The following is a 23,374-nucleotide window of genomic DNA, read 5'->3' as shown; positions in this document are numbered from 1 at the left end:
GCATGTTGGATAAGACCTGGGGCATACAAGAAGCAAGCAACAGAGAGCCCTGCTACTGCATGACCAACGTGGAAAACCTATTAAAATAATGATTTTGAGTAGTGTGCACTGAAGAAAATAAAGTACACTAGCCTAGTCTGCCAGGTCAGTAGCTAATTAGCTCATGGGTTTGCAACTAAGGAAATTAAAACTTTAGCTAATGAGAATGGTAGCTACCTACTGAGAATGAAGCTGAAGCCTTCCTATTAACTCCCTTCCCTGCATTTTTTTGACACAACAGTCAGAAAGTTATTTCAAGCAAAAGATTTGAAATGAAGGCAAAGAAAAAAAAAGAAAGAAAGAAAAAAGAAAAAAAGAAAGATGGACAAAAAGTTGGAGGTAAATTCTTATTCAGCTCCCTCAAGAGGACAGGGTATCCAGACAGTGTATTTTTCCCCCCTCTGGACAAAACATACATCAACATAGGTCAGGAAAAGAGGAAGGATGTTTTAAAAAAAAAAGGGGGGGGGGAGAGAGAGAGAGAGAGAGAGAGAGAGAGAGAGAGAGAGAGAGAGAGAGAGAGAAAGAAAAGAAAGAAAAGAAAGGAAGGAAGGAAGGAAGGAAGGAAGGAAGGAAGGAAGGAAGGAAGGAAGGAAGGAAGGAAGGAAGGAAGGAAGGAAGGAAGGAAGGAAGGAAGGAAGGAAGGAAAGAAAGAAAGAAAGAAAGAAAGAAAGAAAGAAGGAAAGAAAGAAAGAAAGAAAGAAAGAAAGAAAAGGAAAAATAAAAGAAAAAGAAAAAAAGGAGCTGTCCCAGATAAATGCAGCCAAGATGACTCAGTCTCCTGGGGGAGTTTTGGTGTGGGGACTTCAAATTAATAAATCCTCTAGTAGCTTTGTGGAATCAGCAAGATTAGGCAACCTCTTTAAAGAACACTGCTTGATTCCATGACTCCACGGGGTGAGGGGTCGCGATTTATGCGCATCTCTTGTTTTCTGCAGAAGTAAGCGCACCTCTGTTTAACTCGTAGCCTCTTGGAGAACGATTAGAGACTTTCTGGACATACTTTGGTCCTGGATAAACATTTAGGGTCGCTTTTCTGACCTTAAATCTAACTCCTGACCCGACTGTGGTTCTTTCTGAATTGATCAGACAGCGTGGCGGGGATTCGGGTCTCTGCTTGCGGTGAAGCAGAAGGAATTTAAGCTGTAATAGATGCGGGAAGACGTGTAGCAAGCAGGCTGCTGATGAGGGCATTTCAGGATCAAGACGAGGGGGTGGGCAGGACGGGCACTCGTCTCCCTGCTCCCTGATGCCCAGGTGTTGGGGAAGCGATCCCGGGGGGACGTGCCGCGGGAACTGCAGCGGCCAGCCCTAGGCACGGCACCCGGGCACCCCCTCCGTGGGCGGGGAGCGAGAGCGTCTGTGCGCGAGCGGCGGGCGGCGGCGGGAGGAGGCGCAGGCGCGCTGCCGGCGGGTCTGCAGCCCGGGGCCGAGCGCCGCGTCTCGGGGACTTGATGGCAGCACCACAGTGCGGCCGCCCGGCGGAGCGCGGAGCGCAGCCCCCGCCGGTTGCCCAGGGAGCGTCCAGGATGTGGAGGGATCCGGGCGGCAGCGGCCGCAGCAGCGCCAGGGTGGAGGGCGCGCAGCAGCCTCCCCTCGCCCGCCTGTGCTGACCTGCCTCGTTTGGCCCCGAAGAATGTCAGCCAAGTCCAAGGGGACCCCCGCCTCGTCCTCTCCTGCCGAGGGACCGCCGGCAGCCTCCAAAACCCAGGTGAAGGAGCAGATCAAGATCATCGTGGAGGATTTGGAATTAGTCCTGGGCGATCTGAAGGACGTGGCCAAGGAACTTAAGGAGGTGAGAGGAGCGGGGGTGGGGAAGGAGTTCGTCTCCCTTCGCCCCCTTGGGGTTCTCGGTCGGGGGTCACTGGGGACAGCCAGATTTCCAAACTCCTAGGAAACTATAGCCAGACGCCTGCGGACGGACTTTTCATTGCTCCGGCGACTCCTGAGAAGAGTTGTTTCACTTTTTTTTTTTTTTTTTTTAAATCAGGAAGAAATCAACTAGTGTTTTAATCGATGGACCTGGGATGGTGGGAGTGGTGAGCGCGCGCGTGTCTCTGTATCTGTGAGTGTGTGTAATGTCGGGGGAGGGGGGCGATGGGGGTGTGTCAACAGAGGAAGAAAAGAGCCGCCGGGCTGGAGCGCGCACGGTGCTCCTCTCTAGCCCTCCTGCTCCCCCGGAGTCCTTTGGCAAGTCGATCATTGCCTGGCAGCCTCCCCAAGCTGGTGCTGAAGCGGGGCAAGGTTCCGGGCCCTGGGCCAGGCTGGGGAACGCAGCCTGGGGGAAGCTCGGTTTCTGGGCTCCGTCTCTCCTCCCCGCCCTGTGAGCCCTGGTGGACCGAAGGCACCCGGGCTGCTGGCAGGAGAGCCCAGACTTGGGGATGTAGAAGGGGTCTGGGAGTTTCTCACTTTAGCAGTTCCTGCGGAATCTCCTGCTCTCCTTCGAATGTCGCTCCTAGTAACCCCCCCCCCCGCCCACCTTTCCTTCCTCCCAGTGCGTGGCATTGAACCTGGGGAGCAGGGTGTGTGTGTGTGTGTGTGTGTGTGTGTGTGTGTGTGTGGGTGCGCGCGCGCTGTGCGTGCGCCAGGGTCTTGCCAGTAGCGTTCTGGCCATTGGGAACCGGGACTGTTTTGGTTCTTTCCTGCTCCACTTCCATTTCACCATTCCCCTTCTGCCCTCCCACACCCCCACCCTCCGAGATCCGGGTAGAAAGAAACGGAGGCAGAATCGGGGCTGAGGATGCTTAATTCAGAAGGCAGCTCCAGGCGTGGGCGAAAACTCGTTTACGAGGGGAAGGGTCTCCCGCGAGCCAGGCTGGCGGCTGGTGGAGTCGTGGAGCTGGTGGCAGAGTCCGAGCCCGCTGCTCTGCTATGGAGTGGGCGCCTGTTGCTGTTTCCAGCCAGGGAGTCCACACCCGCAGTTGCTGGAGAGCTAAGACTGTAACTTCTAAGGTGGTGGTGGCCGAGGCGGGAAGGGAAGGGGTGAGATTTACTCTAAATCCCAAATTGTAATCTTGTCTCTGAGGCCAAGTGGGAGGAAATTGAGGGTTGTTTGGATGTCTGGCCTCTAGAGATGAATCTCTATCCAGTTTCCAATCCAAATATGAGGAAACAGTGCCCCCGCCCTTTCTCTCCAGCTCTCCATTACCTCTGTGACCTGAACTCCACATTTGTTACCAAATGCACGTCTATTAAAATGGCCCATTCATTGGCAGAGTTCTGTTTGCCAGTGGCAAATGCCATTCCTGTAGGTTGCTCCACAGACAGAACATAATTACTTGTGAGGTTCTGAGATTAGAGATTGATATAGATGATAGATGTGAGGAAAAAACTTGTTCATATTTGCAGGCCTTCTCTAGGATGGTTGCTTCACAACTGGTTGACAGATGGCAAGGTTATGCATTGAAATTCAAGCCTAAAGATGCAGTTCATTTCTTTGTTATCCTTTCGTTTGACGTTTTTGGCAGGCTGTGTTTTCATCTGAAACATTATGGCGTTGTAAAAAATGAACAAATTTGGGCATGTTCCTTTTGGCAGAATTGTGCTTTATAGTTGTTGGGGTTTCTAAGGTGGGGGATGTGGGAAACCTACATCAGCACAGTATAACATATTGCTGTCTTAGCCAGGAGGCTGAGATTAAGAGAAAAGTAGTCAATCAAAACTCTGCATCTGTGGGCACATCCTTCCTTATGATGTGTCACTCCGTTCCCTACTTGAGACAGAATAAATGACAAGAAACTGCCCATGGTTCTGGTACTGCTTTGCATCATTGTTCTGTAAACATTTGGAGACCAGGTAGATAGATCTATAGTGAAACTTTTAACCTCCCTGTGGCTCTTGGTTAGAATCACCAAGAAATCAACAAAGGAAAAAAAAAAAAAGCAGATAGTCCTATGGATGTGTCCTCCTTTCATGCTTTGTGTCATTTACTGGGAGATATTTAAGGGGGGGCTAGTTTATAAAAGGAATGGACAAGCATAGATAATATCAACCTCGTAAAGGAGAGGATCTGTCTTCTAGACAGATGTAGAGATAAAATTTTGCTTGCCGCTTTGGAAGCTTTGATTGGCTGCCAGGGCTTATTGGGTAAAACTCTCAACCCTGGGAGTGAAATGTACGCATGGTAAGTGATATGATGTGATTGTTAATACTTTTGTGAGGATACCGTCATCCTAGGTTTTCACAGAGTTGTATTATCCTATGGCTGAATCTCAAAACAGTGGCTATTTATATAATATGAATGATAGTTATTCTGAGAACAAAATATTTATAGGACATATTTAACCTATGACATCTTGCAGTTGTCCAGCACTTATCTTTTAAAGATAATATTGCACATGTGACCGAACATGTCTTTGCTGTAGTTTTGAATGGAGGAGTAACTGAAAACTTTATAAATTACAAACCTTGTTGCTCTCTATACCTATGACATTTATAAAGATAAATGTCACTATAAATTCATCGATTGTTACATTCAATATTCTGGCAGTTTATCATTGCTATATATTAAATATAAACGGTTATACTTAGAATTCTAATTCCTTTACTGTCAATGTTATGCTTTTAGGCCTTAATGTGTTTTCATATAATTTAACTGAGAGCTCTTGTTAACTTGAAACAGAAATTAGAAATTAACGAGTGATTATGTCTAGATCACTATGTCAGTCACCATATGATACTTGTTTTTTTTTTCTGCTGTTTTTTCATTCTATCTAAAGTGCAATAGATTATTTCTAATACTGTATCCTTTCTAGTTGCATAAACTCTGTGCCAACAATATTGGACTTTTGTTTGAGGTTATTTTGAAATTGTTTTTCTTTTTACAAGTTTTCTGGACTTTAGTTATCTGAAAATTCAGTTAGTGGGGTAGATTTGAGCATGATAGTAGCTGCTTGAAATACTAGTAATTGGAAACAAAACTCCATTGTTACATTGCGTGTCTTTTATGATTAGTTTTTTAATTATTATTAATCATTTATAATTGGATTATATTTGGAAGAAAAGGAACAGGATTTTTGGAAAGTCTAAGGGCAGTTTTATTCTGCTGTCAGAATTTAGTAAAACCTCAAGTAACGTGACTTTTCAGGAATAATAGGGAACTTTTGGTCTTCTATATTATAATGGAAAAGCCCTAAGTATAATTCAACATATTTATTCAGCACCTACTATGTGCTATATTGTCTTTTTATTGTTATGAAGGTGAATACGTTACAGTCTCTGGTCTCGTGAGCTCAGAAGTTTAGTCTGGGATGCATTTATCATGTCTTTGAGCATCAGTAGTGTAAAAAGGCATTACTGCTTTTATTGGCCACTCTCATTATGATCTAGAGTTGGGGGAAAAAAGCAGAATTGAGAATAAAAGTGAGTATTGTAGATTAATAAACCAATGCTTTCTGTGTTCTTAGTAGTATGAAAAGCCTGTGGTGAAGAGAGCAGAAGCTTTAAAAAGATTGTAAGGTACGAATTTTAAGAAACTTATAATTTATTCAGGTTGTTATTCACACAAATAGATCGATGCCTTGTACAGGGTACCCCAAGTGTTATAACTAAACGTTGAAGAGTTTTAAGAAGATAAATTCTTTGGAGGAATGAAGACATAAAATGAAAGATTTTGGATCTTTCTTTGAGATGTAGATAATAGTTAAAAGAGGTAGATGGAGAAGGAATTACCAGGAAATAGCATTGGAATACAAAATTAACGCATATTGCTTTTTTCTGCAGATTCACACACACACATACACACACAATTAAATTGTGGTGAAACTCTAAGGTTTTAGGGATAAAATGAACTATTACTCATTTTTAGATGTGGAGTGATCCATTTTTAGAAATGTAGAAAAAAAATCTATTGCTTTTTTAACATAATTCTCAAATAATCTGACATGTGTAGGTACCAATTTCCCTGTTTCATTTATGAAGATCTCACTGGTAAAGTGTTTTGCATCATGGGTTGGTGTTAATATGGGCTCACAGATCTTGTTAATTAGAGAGTGATTGGAACACATAATAAACAGCCTTTTATTTGAAAACAAAGGTGAATTGTTTTAGATTGATTATAAGTTTGAACTTTTTTCACAGTGTTTCAATTTATGATTTTAAGTAACAAATCTGCTCTATGAGTTTCACACACACACACACACAGACACACACACACAGAGACACACACACACACATTTTTCTTTTTGCTAAGCATTATGGGTAGACATGACTCTCATGTAGGAACCAGGGAACCAATTAAGATGAATTGTTCTGTCAGTGCCCTGGGATCACTCAGTGATTGGACTTCATGGGTGGGAATGTGTGTCAGCATTGTGGCTGTGAATTGGAAAGCACCCATGATTTTTCTTATATTATGATAAACAGAAATAAATTAAACTTAAGTTTAATTTTGATAAGTTTGAAAACCCTTAGGAAACCATTCAGGGGCTGATAAAAACAAAATTAACAATTATCTTCAATGTATTTTTCTTTTTAAATGTTTTTCTCTTTTTTAATGGCTTATCTACTTGAAGTTCTGTAGTTTATTGCTCTAGGAAATCCTACCAAATATTTTTTGGTTAATGAACCCGTGCATATAAAATCCATTACTAGAACCAATTTTAGAGAATAATCCCTGGAGTATTTTCTGAGTTCTAAAGTTGTGAACGAATGAAATTTCACAGTTCATTCAAATGTAGCAATAACTGTACTTTTACCACCCTATTCAACAGTCTACCTCCCACACTGGAGTATATTTACCAAATGCCAAAATGCTTTTTAATTTTTCTTTTTTTCAGTATGATGGCATGGCCTGTTACTGAGAAAGCAGAATGGATTTGAGAAAATAAAGAGAACAAATGACCATCTTTCATTGTCTCTCCATTGCCAAAGCATTATACCATTCAAGACTCAGAGAATTTGCCAATAAGAAATTCAGGCAGCCTCAAAGTAACAAACATACACTTTCAGGCAATAGTGAAGTAATAGGTAATAAAACCAATGTAATAGGTTTCATTGGTACCCTGCTTGTGTTTTTTCCCCCACCCTTACTGCTCTGAGGATCTCAGGTACTTAAATGTAGGTGAAAAGATAGAAATGCAAATTTGAGCAAAATATATTTTTCCAAACAAATTTAACTACAGAACCATCTACAGAACGATTCATGAAAAATGTCATGGGCAATTTTTGAGAATTAGAGGGGCACAATACCAACAGGCTGATGCTTCAGTTCTGATTGAAATGCTCATCACTGATATTGAGCTGAAAATAAACTATTAGAAAACAACAAAGGGTACTTTTTTCTTTAAAAAATAAACATATTTATTTTATCAACTCAATTTTTTTAGAGCAGTTTTAGGTTCACAAGAAAATAGAGGGAAAGGTACAGAAATTTCCTATATACCCCCTGTTCCTACATATACATAGCCTCCCCTATTGTCATCATTCCCCATCAGAGGGATGCATTTGTTTACAAAAATTGATGAACTTACATTCATACATGATCATCACCCAAAGTCCATAGTTTAGCTTAGGGTTCACTCTTGGTGTTATGCATTCTATGGGTTTGGACAAATGTATAATGACATGTATCCACCATTATGATATTATACAGAGTATTTTCACTGCCCTAAACTCCCTCTGTATTCAGTTTATTATTTTTTTTGTGGTAATAGTCATCATTTTTGTGGGTTACACTCATTTTCAGGGACCAGCATTGAGGCAAAATTAATAGTGAGTTAATTAGACCTTATAATTTGCATCTTCCAAATAAATAGGTGCTGTAATGAATTACTTTTGACCTATTGTGTATTCAACCAAATGTTAATGAGACTATTACATAGCTGTTCAATATTATGACTTAGAAAATAAAGACACAGCTAATATGGTTGCTTGCTGGTATCTAGCATTGTGTGTGGTTGTTTCAAATGAATTTAAAGGAATCTGGGAAACTTGTTTTGTTGTTATCAAATTGCCTTAGAAGGGATGTGCTATCCTTAAGTTTTCTGAGATATTTAGGATTTGTCAGTTGTCTTGGTTTCTGCTATGACTGATGAATAGAGAAGTAGAGAAGCTTGTTGAATTCTTTACCAGGTACAAAATTATTGAGCTGGCTAACCATGTCCTATATATTTTCTGTAATTGGATTTTTTGTGTACATTTTAGTGCCATTGATTGTAAGCCACCCCTTCTTCCCCTCACATAAAGGAAACAAAAAATGATCTTATTCTAAAATCCTGTTTTTTTTTTTTCCCCAGTGTAATGTGGATAGAAATGTTTTCATTATATTGAAAGTTAGTTGATTAGGAAGAAATACTCTAAATCAAGATTTCACATAGGGTCTGGGAAACCAAAGCCAGCACTACTTCAGCTCTAAAAAAGAGCCAGAAAGTAACATTGATTCATGAGAAAATAGACATAGCTAAATAATGTCCAAATCAAAGTAGGCTCACAAGTTGGCCCATCAACTCAGGATAGATGTTGTTTTATATGATGTCAGTGTCACTGACACTGATATAATGCCAACAAGAGTCCCCAGTCTGGGACACAGTAAAAGGAGAAACTTTATTCAGGTAAACAGTTTGCAAACCAGGGAGACACATCTCTGAAGGAAACCTAAAGTGGCTCCAGGAGATAGACAAAAGGGAATCTAGTTTTCATAGAGAAAGTACCTTCCTTAGTCCCTAATTGGCCCATTCTTATGCAAATAAGGAATCCAAATTTACACAGTTTCACTTGTCCAAATACCACTATCCAGATTGGTTGGAATCATGTGTTTTGATTGGTCATTATGGAGCTGCTCTGATTGGTCAGTAAAGATGCAAATGAGGTTATAATTGTGTAGTTCCATTTGACCTGTCAAATCTCAGCCCACTGGTGAAGGACAATACTAGGAACTCCTCTGTAAGGGTTGAGGCATATGGCAGAAGTACAGTGCAGGAAGCTTGAAAACTTAGTCTGTAGCTTCTCCCTGAAACACAGTGTGTGTGAGAGGACTGTCAGCAATGGCTGCTAGACACTGGTTGTGCATTTGGGCCCAGTAAACCTTAAAGAGTTCTTCTTGGCAGACATATTCCTTTTTGAGGTTTGCAGTGGCATAAGCTATTTTTATTTTTGAGAATGAAAAGACATGAGGATTCCAAAAAACATTAACATTGTTAAGACAGAACTTATATTTATGATCTTTGTTTTCCCTCCTCCTGCTTTGCAAATGCTACTTCAGGTTGGTGTTTGAGATAAATGTTTACTTTTAGAATAATTGAAGTGAGTCAAATTATATACCTATGCTCAATGTGCTAGTTACTATGCTGTTTGGCACACTATAAATAGATCTCCAACTACAGATAGCATATGCCATACTAGTCTAGAGCAAGCAAATTTGATGATTTCTAACAGTATCTCTTCGGAAGAAAACTAAAAGAAATAACAGGTATTTATTTCCCTCTTTTATAATATAATATAAAATATTATCCTAATATTTCAAACTTTGTTCATGTGACAGAAAAATATCAAGTTAAAAATATATATCAGTCAAATTAATCATCTTTTAGCCAACAGTGGTTCTTAATTCCCCCCCACACCCAACATCACAGAACCCTTTGAAGATTTATAAAATTGTGAATATTTTTTCTGGAACAAAACGTCATACAAGCATAGGTCTGCAGATGTTCAGGGAATCTTGGGTGGGCGAGAATTACTCAGGTGAAGAGACAAAAGAAGTGATTGCCTTTCTTTAAAAAAAAAAAATCAGCTAGTTATGTGAGACCAGCTCCATAATTTTTAAGATCAAAAGTCCTAGCTTTACAAAAAGGAAAAAAAAATACTGGTGACTGTAATCTGATGGTTTTTATTTCAGGAAGCCATGGGTAGCTTATCAACAATTTTCTTGTCTTAGAGGGGCTCTGGTAGATGCAATCTCAACATTGGAAAAAAATATGTGTATAACTCAGTACTCTCTCAAAACTATACAATGCTCATGTATCTGAAGATTAACTCTCACATTTTGTTTTTTGTATGATGTGTGCTGGTGTCCATCACTACAAAGAAGGACAATGTTTCCAGAGCTTATTTTAAAGTAAGCATATTCTTGTCTTAAAACTCGTCCCAGGACAACATTTTTTGTTGTTGTTATTTTCCTGTGTGACATTAATTCATGAATTAAGAAAGATTTATTGAATTCTTCATATATGTAAGACACTATGCTGAGTGTATGTAAAGGATGGAAATGTGAATAAGTGGAAGGATCTGACCTTGAATAAAATCCCCTCTAGTAAGGTCAACTTCTCCAGTCGGGTGCAAGAAGTAACTCTAAAGTGATATAGAATGTGTAAAGGGCCATATTAAGTTACACCTGGAATACAAAGATGGAAAAATCATTCATCTCACTTTCCATTTTAATTGATTTTTTTCTCAGAGTGAATCAATTCTAAAGTTTACTTAATACAATATGTAGTAACTCCTATATTATACATCATAGTTTGGGGATGTGAGAGGAAGCCTTTCTAACTCATACATATGTGGGGAGGGCGTGGGGAAGTGAAACCAACATACTAAATGCCAAATTATGTGAAATACTAGAGGGTGGCAAGTCCAGTGAAACAACAGAATATTTTAATGGATAAGTAGTGATGGGGAAGAGTTGCAATATTAAATAGGGTGGTCCAGACTAAACCTCATTGAGAAGGTGACATGGCTGCATCACAGGAAAAGCTTGAAAGTGAAGGAGGATACCAGCTAGATGTCTAGAGGAAACATCTACCAAGTAGAGGTGACTGCAGTCCAAGGGACCCAAGGCGGGCATGTGCCCACATATTTGTAGAAGAGTTAGGAGGCCAGTGTGGCAGGAGTGAATGAGTAGGGGTCAGAGGGGCATAGGAGAACATGTCCAAGGATGTTAGGTCTTACTCAGAATTAAATGGGAACTTCGCAGTTTTCGGCAAAAAATGAACGGATGTGATGTGATCGACTTCCATCTTTTCCTCTTTACCTTTAATCTCTAGTTTAGGGTTTCTTAAACAGAGCCCTATTGATATTTGGGGCAGATGATTGTTAGGGCTGTTCTGTGCATTGTAGAATGTTTAGTAGCACCCCTGGCCTGTGCTAATGAATGCCAGTAGCAACCAAAAATATCAGTGTGACAACTCAGAATGTTTCTAGACATTGCCACATGTCGGGCGGGGGGGGAATCACTCTAGTTGAGAACTACTGCTCTAGCTCTTCCCTCTTATTCCATTTTACTTAATACTGCTTTTTAGCCCACCTTTTTATTTATTTATGTTCATCTATCAAGCATCAGGCTCTTATGTTTCTTCCATATAATGCATTCTGTGTTGTTGTTTTTACAAAGCTTTATGTTTTTTTCTTACTTTTATCTCGTTCTTTTTCCTGTACCGAGCATACTTTAAAAAAAGTGGCAACCTTGACTGGAATGAAGCACTCTTCATCTATCAGTCTGTCCTACGCTACTCCGGCCTTTTCCTTTTCGTAGTGACAGGAGAGGTTTGAGTGGTGTCATGGCACAGGTTATAGAAGAAATACGGTAATGGTGATAATGGTGATGAACCTGACTAACATCTGTTCAGTGCTCACCAAGTACCAGGAGTAGTTCTGAGTTAACTCATTTAATCCTCACAGTCACGCTTTGAGGTTATTAGAATTGTTTTACATATGGAGAAGCTGAGACAGAGAGGTAAACTAAAGGAGGGAGCAAGTTATTGATATTTCTCTTTCAAATTATTGTCCATAACCAGCTTCCCAGGTCCCAGCAGCTTCCTAGTCGCTGCTATTTTTCATGCTTTGAACATCAATATAATCATTCTCCTCTTCTTCCTTTTCTACCTCCTCTGCTTCATCTGTCACTTTCCCCTTTTTTGCTCTTCGTTTCTTTCTCCTCCTCTTCCTGTCTTCCTCTTATTCTCTTTCCTTTTTTCTTGTTCTGTTTCCTCATTAGCTTCTTTGATATGCCCCAATATCTTATTCACTTATCAAAATTTTTCTTTAAATGTCTATAACATGCAGGACAATGTGTGAGGCAATAGGAATAAAATAGAGCCCCTGCCATCTGAAACTTATGTGCTAGTGTGCATAAGACATTATTTACATACTAGAAATAATATTTATTAAGGAATGTTAAAGGCTATGAAAGAAAAGTACATGGTATAACAAGAGCATGAAATCATTGATAAGTTTTGTTCATTCTTGCTAAACGAGTTTTCAGATTGGCTTGTTTCCTCCTTTCCCACTGCCACCTCTCTAATCCCGAGGCTATTAATTTCATGGATGATGTTTTTATAGCCCTGAAGCTAATCCCTGTCTTTTGTTCTCTGCCAATTCATTCTCTAAACACTGCCAGATTAATCTTCTAATGCACTGGTTTCTTCAGGCCACTCCCCTGCTTAAAAGATCACACACTATCCTCCTGATACTTCAAATGTCAAATGAACAAACCCAGCCTTCCAGCCTGATATCCAGCAGTCCCATGTTTCCTATTTGGCCTTATTTCTGTCTTCTCTTCAGTGACCATCCCAGACAATCTTGACACCATGACGAATTTTTTACCCAACTTGCATCCTGTGCTCCCCATATTTATGGTCACTATACCACTGCATTGTATTTGCTTATGTTACTTAACAAATGCCCCATTTGTGCCTTTTAAAAAATCTAGTAACCTTTCTCTGTTAGTAACTAACCATGTCATTCTTCATGCAACATTTTGAAACTCTCACTCTTGTTATCTGATGAGGAATTTGAACTTCAGGATCCAATTCCATGTAATACTTATTAAAGGTGTTAAGAGCTAGAAGTCAATCATTCCACTTGTGTATGAGAAGCTGTTCTTTCTCCTCTACTTAAGAAAAGTAACTATCCGTTCTCTCTTGCCTCTTCTGTGCCATCTTTTTCATCCCCCCTGCTGATTCCCATCAGCATACAAACAGAAATATTGATAATAGCAAAATCCTGTCCTGATCCCACTTCCCCTGAAAATTACCATCCCACTTCTTAGCTCCACTTTACAAAAAAGCTTCTAAGAGTTGTCTGTGCTTGCTCTCATTTATGTCCACCCATTCTGTCCTAAACCTAATCCCGTCAAACCTACATTCTAACAGAGAACTACCTCTATGAAGATTGCTAGTTACTCCATGTTATTTAATCAAATAGTCAATTTTGAGTCCTAATCTTACTCAATCTATCAGTAGCATTTTACAATCTCTTTATAAGTATTTCTTTTGGCTTGAAGAATACTATGCTTTCTTACCTCACTGATTTTTTTCCTCTATTACTTATTCTTTTTCTGGAATATCTGAGCAAAATTTGGTTTCTCTTTTTCAAAAATAAAATTATTTATACTCTCCTTCTTGGTGTTTTTATTCAGTTTGTGATTAATTCCACTTATAGATCTATACTTCCAAATTTATATCCCCAGCCCAAAACTTTTTCCTAAATTTATGTAGTCAACTATCTCCTCTACATCTCTCCTTGGATGTCTAAGAGGTATCTTTACCTTACCAAGTCCAAAATTGAACCCTGATCTCTTCCCTCCCTTAAAACCTAATCTTTTGCAGACTTTCCCATCCCAATTGATGGTGTTTTCATCCTTCTAGATCTTGGAATCATTATCAACCCTTCTTTCTCATGCATTAAATTGATCAGAAAGTGTGGTTGGCTGTATCTTTAAAATGTTTCTAGAAACTGATCAATTCTTATTTCCTCCACTGGTACCACCCTGCTCCAAGAAAACAATCTCTTTCATTTGAATGGCTACAATAACCTCCTGACTGTTCTTTCTTGCTTCCTTAAGCCTTTTTTCTCTCTCTTTCTTTTTTTTTAGCTCAGATGTCAGTGTAAACCTACATCCCATTACTCTTCTCAAATCCCTGTAGTGACTTCCCATTTCATTCGAAGTGAAAGTGCTTACAATGGTTGTGAGGCCCCAATACATTTTTCTTCCTCTCCTGTTATCTCTCTCTCTGCTTTCTTGCTACTTTCTTTCTGGCTCCCCTCCCTTCAGCTGCAGTAATTTTGCTCTTCCAGGAATGAATGAGCCATGCACCCTCATGGCTAGCTCCATTCTTTTGCTAACTCTTTCATCTCATTTAAGTTTTGCTCAAGCATCACCCCAACATGGGCTATTTTGGCAACTCCATATATCATTATATACTCTGGTGGCATTTCCTATCCTTCTTTCCCTCTTTCACCTCTTTTCTTTAATACTTATTAGTGTCTACTAGACTGAACCCTATTTCTAGTGTTTATTATTTATTTGCTTCCCACCTCTAGAGTGTCAGCTCCTGGAAGTCAGTGACCTTTGTTTTATTTCCTGATGTGTTTGAAGTTTCTAGAGCAGTGGCTAGCACATGACAGATGGTCACAAAATGAATTAATAAATAACTGGATCTCTTCTATTGTTCCACCAAAGTTCACACGGATCAAAACTATCACCTTTTACTTTCCACTGCATATCTACCAGTTACAGAGAAGGAACATAGATGTTTATTAAACACTTTTTGCATGTGTTCTTTCTCTTCCTGACTATTATATATGGAAGCAGTTTTAAGTTGGCTGGAGAGAGCTCTTGTTTCCCTACTTTGATTTCATAATCTACTACCCTGATTAAATCCATTCTATTAAACCCAAACGATATTCTTATTTTCTTTTGAAATGGACAAAGTATCTCTCAATAATAGCTAATACATTAACTGCTTACTATGTGTCAGGCACAGTTCTAAGTGTTTAAAAAGTATTACCTAATTTATCAAGTCTTCACCTCTCTCATCCCTCAATCAGTGGCTACCATGTTGTCCCTATCATATGGAAATTCTGGACATATTCTGTCTATGTAAATCCTAAATGTTGTTTGTAACCTCAAGGCTTCACCTTCAGACAAAAGCCTGGCTCCGATTTGAGAGTACCCATTATTTCCTTAGGCTCAGGGATGTCATTTACAACTCTTTGAAGTACTGAGAGTTATATCTTCTACATCAGATATAATTCTACTTTATTTGAATACAATATGTAAACTAAAATGAGGAGAAAGTATATCTATTTTTACATCATCCACTATGTTTTTATGCTTCTTGAATATTGTACACCTTTCTTGCCATTAGTCGTTATAAATTTTAAATTAACTGTACATGACACATAAAAAGGGATATTGGATACCATTTAAATGAGTTTCATCATTCTGCTATGTCCATAGGAAATATGCAAGCAGTTTGTTGCAAAGACCCAATGTTATGTAAAACTCTGAAGAACTAGGTGATATCATTTGGCTTCTTTTTTTCTTTTATGTACTCCCTCTAGTGTTAAAAAATATGACTACTTATAATTAGCCTACTCAGATACTAAAGAACAAATGTTAATGTAGAAATAGGGCATTCTTAACTTTATATTATTTTGTTTTTTTACTCAAGAGATTATATTGTCTAGTTACTGAACTTTCAATGTATTATATGGAAAACATATTCTCTCTCCCTTTACCTGTGGGCTTTGGTTATTGTCTGCCTTTTGATATGCATGTTTTCTATCTGTTCACTTCAATAAGGGAGAATATTGGATTTCTTGGACTTCTTTCTTTAAACACCATACCATATTACAAATTTTTCTTTAATTTTTATAACTGAAGTCTAGATTTTGGTTTGGCAGTTTAGATATGAACAGAAAGTTTTCCACATTCAAAATATGTGCAAAGAGATAAAAATAAACTATATTAACTGGAAGTGTCTGAACATGGAAATTAAACCATTTAAATATTTGACATTACTTTGCTTTAATATATTACAAGATTACTTAAATACATTAGTTTCAAAATACCATAAGAAATAACCAAGGTATTCCTAGGAATGCCAAATAAGTAAAAACAAGTAATATATACTATGGTCATTTAATATAGACTATTAAGAACTGCTGGTTTATATTGATGATAATTTTAAATGGTAAAGTTAAATCATTACTATTTACCAGTTTTTAAAAATCAGAGACAAGTATTTGAACTTAATTTTTCTAAACTGACATGTTATAATGTTACTTATATTGAATAATGCCATCAAGTTTTAAACCACTTTGATTCCTATGATTTCAATTGCTCATCATCAGATGAAGTAAAATAAATAAATAAATAAAAAGAATAAATTGGTTTCAACGACTTTCAGAAACATTGTTTTCAAAACTATCTACTCCCTAGAAATAGTTTGATATTATGATGATTAATTCATTTAAAAATGGAATTCAAGACTCAACATTCACCCTGTGCATTCTTTTACGGAGATTTATAGTAATACCTACACCTTATTCGTAACAGGCTGTATTGTAAGTCCTTGGGGAAACTTACATTTAAAAAAAAATATTCAGAATAATATGGCACAGCATGCCTATTTGGGGTTGTTTCCTTAATCACAGATAGTATGCACCAAAATGCTTGAGAGTTTAACATCTGGCTTCTGAAGTCACTAATACTAATAAATATAATGTTTAATGAATTCCATTATCAACAATAGCCTCTTAGGTTATCCAGGTTCTGATATAGTCTGCATTAAATACTGGCTTGGCTAATAATGATAGGATTTTTGAATTTTTATTTATTTTTATTTTTTGGTCTGGGGAAATTGTTATTGAGAAACTATCCAAATTGTTTTTAGTTTCAGGTATACACAACATCATAATCATTATATATATATGAAATTATATATAGTGCATATAGATACATATTTAAATTATAATTAACATTCAATATTATTTTATATTAGTTTCAGGTATAAGATGCTGTGGTTAGGCATTTATATAATGTATGAAGTGATCCCCCAATAAGTCCAATATCCATCTACATATTCATGATGGCTTTCTTTTTGTGACTACACTAAAAGTGGTCCTCTCTTGCATACTGATAATTTAGTGTTACCTAATAAAGTCCTAGAGTGCAATAATTAGCTCTTTCTTAGATTTGAAATGTTTCAAACCATATTCATGTCTTATTGGTTCCTGATCCTTCTTTCCTTAGGAAAATTAATGAAGAAAAAGGGATTCAATGATACAGTACTAATATATTCACACAGTTGCAGAAAGAAAAGAAAAACAGAACAAGGATTATCACTGAATGGAAAATATAGTAATAAGCTTTTGTTTTGTATAGAGTCAGGATACTTGTAATATTTAGTGAACATGAAATGGGCCATTATTTACTAAGTAGATAGAAGATAATGATTGTTTTAAATTGTGAGGAAAGCAAAGCCAAATAAGTACCTTTTAGTGAGAAACTTTGATCTCCTATGTGATTATAATATAATATTATCTTATTTCACTCTATACTAACAGCAAATCTATGACGACTCATTAAATTTGGTCATCAGAAGTCTCTACGCCACACTGTATAGAATTCCTCGACTTGACATTGACCAAAGTATTGTACTTTTTGACCATAAAGTACATGGCAGGCAGCACTTTGATTTAGTTCCCTTTGATATTTGTTAATTTCAAATTAAACACAGATACATTACCAACAACTGAAACACATCATGACTGATATTAGTTTCATTGTTAGTATAGAAGTATTTAGTTTACATGTATATATTATAAAAGTCTTCGGGAAGTTTTGGGAGATCTTTTTGTTTTTTTGAAAAGTAGAGATAAAAATAATAGTGCATTATATTATTATCTTTCCTATAAATTATAGAAAGCATATTCCTTTTTTCAGTACAGGAGGAAAGTTATGCATTCACATGGCTAGAAGTATAATTTAAAAATAAGATGTTTCTGTGAATTTAAGGAAACTTTTTAAAAAGTGTTGCTTCAACGTACAGTATCATAAAAACATAATTTGATTACTGACAAAGAAAATTTTAACTTGAAGCACTTTATGGAATTATGTGAAATTTGTTTCGATTTACCCAGGATATTTTTCCCAAATAAATTTGAAATTGTTTAATGATTATACTTTGAAAGGTTTTTATTACTAAAGAGAACCAAGGAATACCCAAATTTGATTTATTATCCAATATGTCATTCTAACAAAAATGACTAATGGTTCATTTTTTTATTATTTCTATGACTGCCATAATAATAGTATATTTTAAAAAGAAATTTAGAGCAGGAACAGAAACTATAGTTATAAATATGTAATAAGAAAATTGCCATTTTCTTTTTTTAATGAGCTTATTACCCACTGGGCATTTTCTTCCTTATATTCTAGATGGATGTTCCGTGAGAGTAAGGACATTAATATGTCTTTTACATTACTTTACCCACTTAGTTTAGAGCAGTGCCTATCATGCAGTAGCCTAGCAAAGTATATTTATTGAATACATATAAAAGTAAAATGTACTTTTGTTCCTTGACAAGTATATTTAGCAGATAAAGAGTGAATAAGGATTTTTTTATCACCTGAACATCTATTATTTGTCTTATATCAAATCCCTGTGTGTTGCTCACATTAGTTATGTTTAACTATTGTATTGGTTAAGGTGGGTTAGGTTATACTGCAGTAATAAATTAACCCTGAAATCTCAGTCATTTAATTCAACAAAGGTTTTTTTGTCCAACACACTGTACTCTTCAATGCACGTTGATAGGAGCTTAGCTCCAAAGAGTCGCTCAGGATCCCTGGCTCTGGTACTGCTGTCTTAACACATGATTTGCAGGGGAAAAAAGAATGCGAGAATTCATACCCACACTTCTGTCTTTTAGTCTGCAAGGTAATATGTTTCCCAGAAAATAAGACCTAGTCAAACCATCAGCTCTAATGCGTCTTTTGTAGCAAAATTAATATAATACCTGGTATATTATATTATATTATCTTATCTCGACTTACCTTACCTTATCTTATCTTATCTTACCTTATCTTATCATCTTATCTTATATTAAAGACCTGGTCTTATATTATAGTAAAATAAGGCTGGTCTTATATTAATTTTTACTCCAAAAGACATATTAGAGCTGATGGTCCGACTAGGTCTTATTTTTGGGGAAACACAGTAGTTTGCAAAATAGCCTGTGCATACAGAACTGTAGCCCCTAACCTAAATGCAAATGAAGTGAAGTCTGCTTGTAAGCCTATGATGAGGAGAATCATTTGGGAATTGGTAAGCCCAGTATTGTCTTGACCACAACTTCACTCTTTCCAGATTCTTCTTTATTAGAGTAAGGTTTATGGCACGTTTATTGTATTAAATAGGTTTCACACACACACACACACACACACACACACACACACACACACACACACACCACACTTTCTTACATGCACAGAGGATTTGTCAAACTCGATAAATTTGTCAGTATTTCCCAAACTTATTGGAGTAGGGATTCTGCGTTTTGGAGACCATCTGTCAGAAATAGTATTTTGTGGAGCAATTTTAAAAAACAGTCTTCTAGATCAAATAGACAATAAATGTCAGAATATGTCATAAAAAGAAGAAACTCACATTTATTGGAGTCTTTAGCCTATAATAAATTCATGGATACATCACTTTGATTGTGCTTGTCAATAAAACTTAAATGGAATAATATACCATTTAGATTGTCGTGAAGACAAATTTCTGAACACCTCAAATGTAAGCACATAGCCAAGGACCTGAAATCAAGAAAGGAAAGAAATGCCTATAATTGATTAAAGTGATTCTTAACTAATTTGTGCAAAGATCATTGATTAAAACAAATCACTTCAGTCAATTCCAACTTGGTCATAGTTGGCACAAAATATTAACAATCACTTTTCAGTCCATAGCAAGTTATAGATACCCAATTAGAAGGAATTGCAGATTTTCTTTTTCCTCTAGAGATTTTTCATACTGGCGGTAGTGTGAAACAGAAGCACACAGCTCAACAATAAGGAAAAACCCAGAATGACTATTGAAAAACAAGCACATGCACAACTATTTTTAACAGGAGAAATAATTTTATTCCTCAATTATTCAAGTTATTCAAATGAAATTAAGTTACCAGTAGTATACTCTGTGTTAACAAGTGAGGCAAATGCGTGAAACATTTAGAATGATTGTTAATTCAGTATTGAAAGCAAAAATAAAACAAAACAAAACTTTGATTCCTTAAAATAATAAGCTGCAGAAATATGGGTCTTTTAGGATATGTCCTCCCTTCTCTCTACATAAATTAGAAGACAATGGTATAATGCTGTTTTGAATTTATAGAATAAAATGTCATACAGATTTTTATTTCTCATTTTCTCTTTGAATGAGATGGTGAAATAATTATGAATTTGGTGCCTCGTCTTTTAAGTAGTTGTTTTAAATTGTATACATACACATATATTTTCTATAATTATATAACTTAAATTCTATGTTATATAACTTAAATGTAATTCTTTTTTAAATTATATATATAAATTAAAATATATATAAATTTTATATATATAAAAATATAAAACAATATATATATTTTGATGTTTTGTTGTTGCTGTTGGGAGAAATATGTCTGCTTCTAGGGGAGAAGGGATATATATAATATTATACATATAATATAATATATAACATACATAAACATATATAAACACACATATATATGTGTATATATATATATATTTTTTTTTTTTCCTTCCCTGAACTAAGTTCAGGAAAAGAGTTTTTGTTCTGATTGAAATAATATAATTCATTGTCTGACTTGAGTACAACTATTTCAAATATATAATTTTTGTTACTGTTTTAAATGAAAAGCTGTACACTTCCACTAATTGAAAGTTTTAATGAAATCTTAACTGTTACATTTTAGGATAAGTGTAAACCAATGTAGAAGAGTGGATTTAAAAGTATTTTTCTATATCTTGAGTTTTGTAACAATTTGTATCACATTTTTCTTTAAATTGTTTTCTATAGTTCCAGAAAAAATGTATTAAGATAAATACTGATTATCCTGAGTTTGAAGCATTTTATTAGTGAAAAAGTATAAAAGGACCATACGTGTACTTGGGCGTACTTTTCATCATATATTTGTTGGAGAAGCATTTCGGATAATGGCAAATGCCAACATTAATACGCTTATTTATGTGCTTATAACGGTAGCTGTTTGTACCTGCTATGGATTTTCTGAAGTCCTCTTAAATGAAAGCAGTAATGTATTGTGAAAATTATAGACCAACCACAGTGAAATTGTTCATCATGAGTTACTAGTGAGACTTTGGCAGATGTTGTAAATTATGTCTAGATTTACTTTTTAATATTTATCTACTGTCAGAAGAGATATCTACAGCATTGCATGAGAAGTCATGTGAAAAACATAGAAAGTGACTAGGTTCATGATTAATTTTCTTTGAAATCTTTTAGCCTGAAAGTACATTAAGAATATTATACCTTAATCATTTTCTCTTATATATTCCTTATTAACTTAGACACAAGATGTAAGGGTTTACACTCTCTCTTTTTCTTTTTTATTTTTACTTTTATTCATTTCCTTTTTTAAACTATCTACCAGTTTAAAGGAATGATGTCACTTCCAAGATCATAAAGCATTGATAATAAAATCCATTACGAGCATTTGATTAATCAATGAATCGGAATGACACAATTATCAGTATAAATAGCATTACAAAATATTGAAATGAAGTTCAATTATAGTGTTCAATCTCTTCATTCACCTTTATTTTCAATTTATATATGAAAAACGTTCAGTTTCCTAAGGTTAATTTTTGGAACTATTATTAGTTTGCTTATTTGTTTGATTTTTAACTAAAGTAAAACAAATAATTCTTATTGATATTGTTGTAGACTGCTTTATACCTAAACTGATACACTGTTTAAAAATATTTTCTTTTGCCAACGTTTTCAATAAGTTGGTACCATTTTTTAAATTTAAGCTTTTCATTTTGAGATAATTATAGATTTGTATGCAGTGTAAGAAATAATACAGAGAGAACATATGTACCTTTACCTGGTTTGCTCCAGTGGTAATATCTGGAAAAACTATAGTACAATATCATGACCAGGATATTGACATTGATGTAGTCAAGATACAGAATAGTTCCATCATCACAAGAATCTGTCATATTGCCTTTTTATAGCCTCACCCACTTCTCTGTTGCTCCCATCTCCTCCCTAATTCCTGCCAATCATTAATCTACTCTCCATTTCTATAATTTATCACTTCAAAATTGTTATTTAAATGGAATCATACAGCATGCAACCTTTTGGTATTGCCTTGTTTTCACTCATCATAATTCTCGGGAAATTCATCCAGGCTTTTATGTATGTCAATAGTTTGTCTCTTTTTATTACTGACTAATACTCTGTGGTATGGTACCTTGTTTAACCACTCACCCATTGGTGGACATCTGAGTTGTTTTCTGCCTGGGGCTATGATAAAAAAAAGTGTTATAAACATTTATGTATGATGTTTTGTGTGAACGTAAATTTTTATTAGTGTGGGATAAATGCCCGAGTGTAATTGCTAGATTATATAGAAGTTCCAAGCTTAGTTTTATAAGAGCTGTGAAACAGGTTTTCTAGTTTCTTTACTCTATTTTGGTCCCACCAGCAATGTATGAGTGATCCCATTTCTCAGTTTCTCTACCTCCTCGCCAGTATTGGATGTTGTCAATACTTAGCCATTCCAATATATGTATAGTGATATTTTATCATTGATAGCTAATGATGTTGACCATCTTTTCATTTGTTCTTTTACTAGGTGTATATCCCCTTTGGTGAAATGCCTGTTCATATTTTTTATTCATTTTTGAATTGGACTGTTTATTTATTTATTTTTTAAATGTTGAGTTTCCTTCTTACTCAGCCTTTTATGACACTACCTCAGTGGGAATACTGAGGTCCCTATTTATAGCCTGTCAAGGGTGAAAGTATAGGCTCCCCACTTGGCCTTTATTGGTGCAGATGGGAGTGGGACCACAATTTTTCTGTGGTGTTTGGTTGAAGTAGAGCGGCTATTGTCTAAATGTTTTTGTTTTGCTAGGCTGTTTTTCTTTTCCTAGTGATTTGGCTAGAGGGAGAAAGCTTTTGCGGGGTCTTTTTTGTCTACTCCCCTTGATATTCCCAGTAACAAGTCTGGGATATATGTGGCAAAGAAAGTTCAGAAACTCACCACCTTCTTTTCTGTTGGCTTTTGAGTTCTCTAGCTGTTCTTTCTCCTTCTCTCCCCCTTTAATATTCCTCATGTTCATTTTTCATATAATATCCAGGGTTCCAGAGTTTTTAGTTGTACTTAGTGGGAATAATAGAGTAAAGCACATCAACTCCATATTTCTGGAAGCAAAAGTTCCTGATACCATTTGCTTTTAAACAAATGGTAACATTAAACTAATTTTTACTTGATCATAGAGACGTGTTGTAAAATTAAACTTTTTGGTTTAAAATGTTAAATTCTAAATCATGAATGTTGAAAGTATAGCAATTATCAAAGAGAAGCA

General features: G+C 36.3%; 1 protein-coding gene across 3 annotated transcripts in view; it reads left to right on the top strand.

Annotated features, from left to right (window-relative positions):
- The first annotated feature begins 1,411 nt into the window (after positions 1-1,411).
- PRR16 (proline rich 16) overlaps positions 1,412-23,374 on the top strand; it is a 282,622-nt gene continuing 260,659 nt past the window's right edge. Inside the window, exon 1 of one of the 3 annotated variants that reach the window (XM_081053716.1) lies at positions 1,412-1,834. In XM_081053716.1, the coding sequence (XP_080909842.1) occupies positions 1,676-1,834 (159 nt within the window). In that variant the 5' untranslated portion in view covers positions 1,412-1,675. The remainder of the gene's footprint in view (positions 1,835-23,374) is intronic. The other 2 variants (XR_013993644.1, XR_013993645.1) reach the window with 2 other exon arrangements.

Source organism: Rhinolophus hipposideros (genome assembly GCF_964194185.1).
Source record: "Rhinolophus hipposideros genome assembly, chromosome: 7".
In the NCBI taxonomy this organism is placed as follows: domain Eukaryota; kingdom Metazoa; phylum Chordata; class Mammalia; order Chiroptera; family Rhinolophidae; genus Rhinolophus; species Rhinolophus hipposideros.
This window is presented reverse-complemented; position numbering and strand designations above follow the sequence as displayed.